This window comes from Squalius cephalus, assembly GCF_949319135.1.
Source record: "Squalius cephalus genome assembly, chromosome: 23".
Lineage (NCBI taxonomy): Eukaryota > Metazoa > Chordata > Actinopteri > Cypriniformes > Leuciscidae > Squalius > Squalius cephalus.
In genome coordinates, this window is record NC_137144.1 from 1,259,504 (window position 1) to 1,262,500 (window position 2,997).

The following is a 2,997-nucleotide window of genomic DNA, read 5'->3' on the forward strand; positions in this document are numbered from 1 at the left end:
TTATTACACAGAATTTAAATGCATAATTAACTGTAACTGTAACACGGACACCTTAAGATAAAGCGTTACACTGTTTTAAGGTGTCATTGTTACAGTGTAAGTATATATTTAAGTACTGAGTAATAATAAGCAACTACATGTACTTACTATAGGGTTAGGGTTTGGTTGAGGGTTAGTTGCATGCATAATTTACTGCTATTACTATGGTAAGTACATGTAACATATGTAACAAGGACACTGTAAATAAAGTGTTAGCAAATAAAGTGCAAGTGAATATCAGGAGTGACTGAGAGTGGGATATAACTCATACCCAAACACACCGGTCCGTCTGGTCAAAAAGCATTTAATCATCATTGCGCATCAACAATTAACAGCAACATCTTCTGTAAACAGGGTACAAACAAACCATCTGAATTACAAAATAACAAACAGCAGAATTAGAAAAATATCTGGTTCATCTTCCATAAACACTGTCATCGTCGTAATGCACGTAAGATTAAAATCTGATTAGAAAAGGCTGACAGTAGGAGAAGGCCTTTGGTTGAGCGCCGCGTCTGGCAGTGGTGCGTGGCAGTCGTCCCGGCGGTCAGGCGGGGGTGCGCGAGGCGGGCGTTAGGCACAGGCGTCGGTGCGCGGCGTGAGCTAGCACTAGCAGGAGCATCTCCGTCGTGCTGCTGAGCGCTACGAGGAACGGCGCCTGCGAGGCGTAGTCCGCCTCCGCCCGCTGGAACGACAGCTGCATGACGGCCAGCGCCAGGAGACTGTTCTGCACGCCCACCTCGATGCTAACTGTCCTGCGCTGCGGCGCCGCTAGCCCCGCCAGCCGCGCCATCGCCAGCCCCAGCAGCAGCCCGAACACCGGCACCGTCACGCCCGCCGCTACGACAGGAGCGCGCACGTGCGCCAGGATCGACGAGCCCATCTGGTAGGCCATGAAGATCCCGCCCACGATTAGCACGAAGCTGAAGGGGCGGATGAGCGTGAGCAGCACGCGGGTGACGGCGGGCAGACGCAGCTTCACTAGCATGCCCAGCGAGATGGGGATGGCAATGAAGAGCAGCGTGCCGAGGATCTTGACGAAGGGCACGTGGAGCGCGGCGTGGACGCCTAGCAGCCAGCCGTAGAACGCCGAGGACAGCGGCATGGCAGCGGTGGCGACCACGGTGGACACAAGCGTCATGCTAATGGCTAAAGTGACGTCTCCGCCTAGCAGCAAGCTGTACAGGTATCCGCCGCCTCCGCCCGGCGCCGAGCAGGTGATCACCAGGCCTAGCGACAGCGCCTTGGGGAGCGCGGCTAACCGGGACAGGCCGTACCCGTACAGCGGCATGATGAGGAACTGTCCCACGACCCCTAGCAGCAGCGGCACCGGCCTCTTCAGCAGCGCTAGCAGGATCTCCACCTCCACCTTGCAGCCGAACGCACACTTGTTGACGAAGATGAGCGGCAGCAGCGCGAACAGGATGGGGTTCTCCGAGAAGTGCGACAGCCCGCCGGACTCCAGGAGCCGGGCCGCCGGGTCATCCTCGCCCGCCGCCACCCTGATGGAGTAATCGCTGCGCTCCTCGATGAGCACCGGCGCTGAGTCGCGGTCCAGGTCCAGCAGCTGAATGAGCAGCGGAGCCGTTCCAGGAATCCCGGAGCGGATGCTAATCACGTAGCTGTTAGCGGCTCCCGCTCGCCCGCCGTCCGTCACGTTGAGCACGGAGATCACGTCCGGGTCCAGAGACCTCACCCGAACCGTCTGCTTCAGGCTCTCGCGACCCTTCCGGCCCCCGGAGCTGCGGTACCCGCTGGAGATCACGATCACGCCGCGCGTGTTCTGCGGAAACTCGAACTCCTGCGAGGAGCCGTCTCCGATGTGAAGGTACTGGAGCGGTTTCTGCTCCTGATCTGGATCTTCTGCTTGAGCGATTAACAACAGGCAGCTCAACACGAGCACTGTCTTCATGTCTCCACCATCACCGAGACCCAAACACACAGCGGAAAGCCTCTCATATGATCCTCGGTAAATATCTCTCCTCAGACAACATCTTTAAATCCTCACAGATCTGGTCACGATCGTACAGTTCCGCTTCACAATCATCTCATGACGGCTGACACCGGAACTCACTTGCAGCACGAGCGCCTCACAGATGTTATTTCCGTATTTGGGGATTATTATTTCTCAATCCTGAGGATGATCTCGTCATGTTTACTGTTCTCTGTCGCGTTATTTTGCTCTCGTCATCTCTGCTGGTGAATCCGGTCTGATCAGCTCGAGCGGTTACTACGGGCGACTCCCTTCAGAAAAAGGCGTTTAGCGGAAGAGCGACAAACGGACCGAAAGTGGGCGGGGTTTAGTGGCGCGGAGCCGTCTCTGATTAGTCATATACGATATGTTTACGCAATAATTTTAAGGTTTTTTTACTCTTCACTTCTTATATCAAATTCAGCGTCTATTACCGTTTGTTAACGTCACTATTCAAGTATAAAATATTATCCAGACCGTAGATGAAACGGCTCAGATGCGGCGTTGGTCACGTGACACGCGTTTTTTTATTCAACGCTGCGAGGATGGACCAATCACAGTGGCTTGTGATTATATTTCGAGGCGTTTTGTTTGATTATTTCAGAGAGACTGCAGAAGCGGATTTATATTTATGGATCAGGTACCAGTCCTTGAAAAGGGCACTTTTAAACAATTATAGTTTCATAACACAAATGTCTCCGGTGAAGAATAAATGCCCTAGCTCATGTGAATAAGACTGAGTTGAGGAGTGGGCTTTCTGAGCAGAGTAGCGCCTCCTGCTGGAATAAACCAGGGGAACTGGGAATGTCTTCTCTTCCCAGTAAAACTCCTCGGGAAACACGGAAACACGCCAGCTCGTGAGCCTACGGAAGCCGACCGCGGACTAACCTCACAGACAAGCCGGAATGCTAGCGTATCAATCTCCTGGGGTTGTAAAAGTGCGCTGGGACTCCTGAATACTACAGAAATACTAATTGCATGGATTA

The 2,997-nt window shown here is 53.3% G+C and overlaps 1 protein-coding gene across 1 annotated transcript; it reads right to left on the bottom strand.

Moving 5' to 3' along the window:
* Window positions 1–327: 327 nt before the first annotated feature.
* Window positions 328–2,281, bottom strand: slc10a3 (solute carrier family 10 member 3). Its single transcript, XM_079860067.1, has one exon. It carries the CDS (start codon window positions 1,949–1,951, stop codon window positions 587–589), a length of 1,365 nt encoding a protein of 454 aa, XP_079716193.1. The 5' UTR covers window positions 1,952–2,281; the 3' UTR covers window positions 328–586.
* Between the last annotated feature and the right edge of the window lie 716 nt (window positions 2,282–2,997).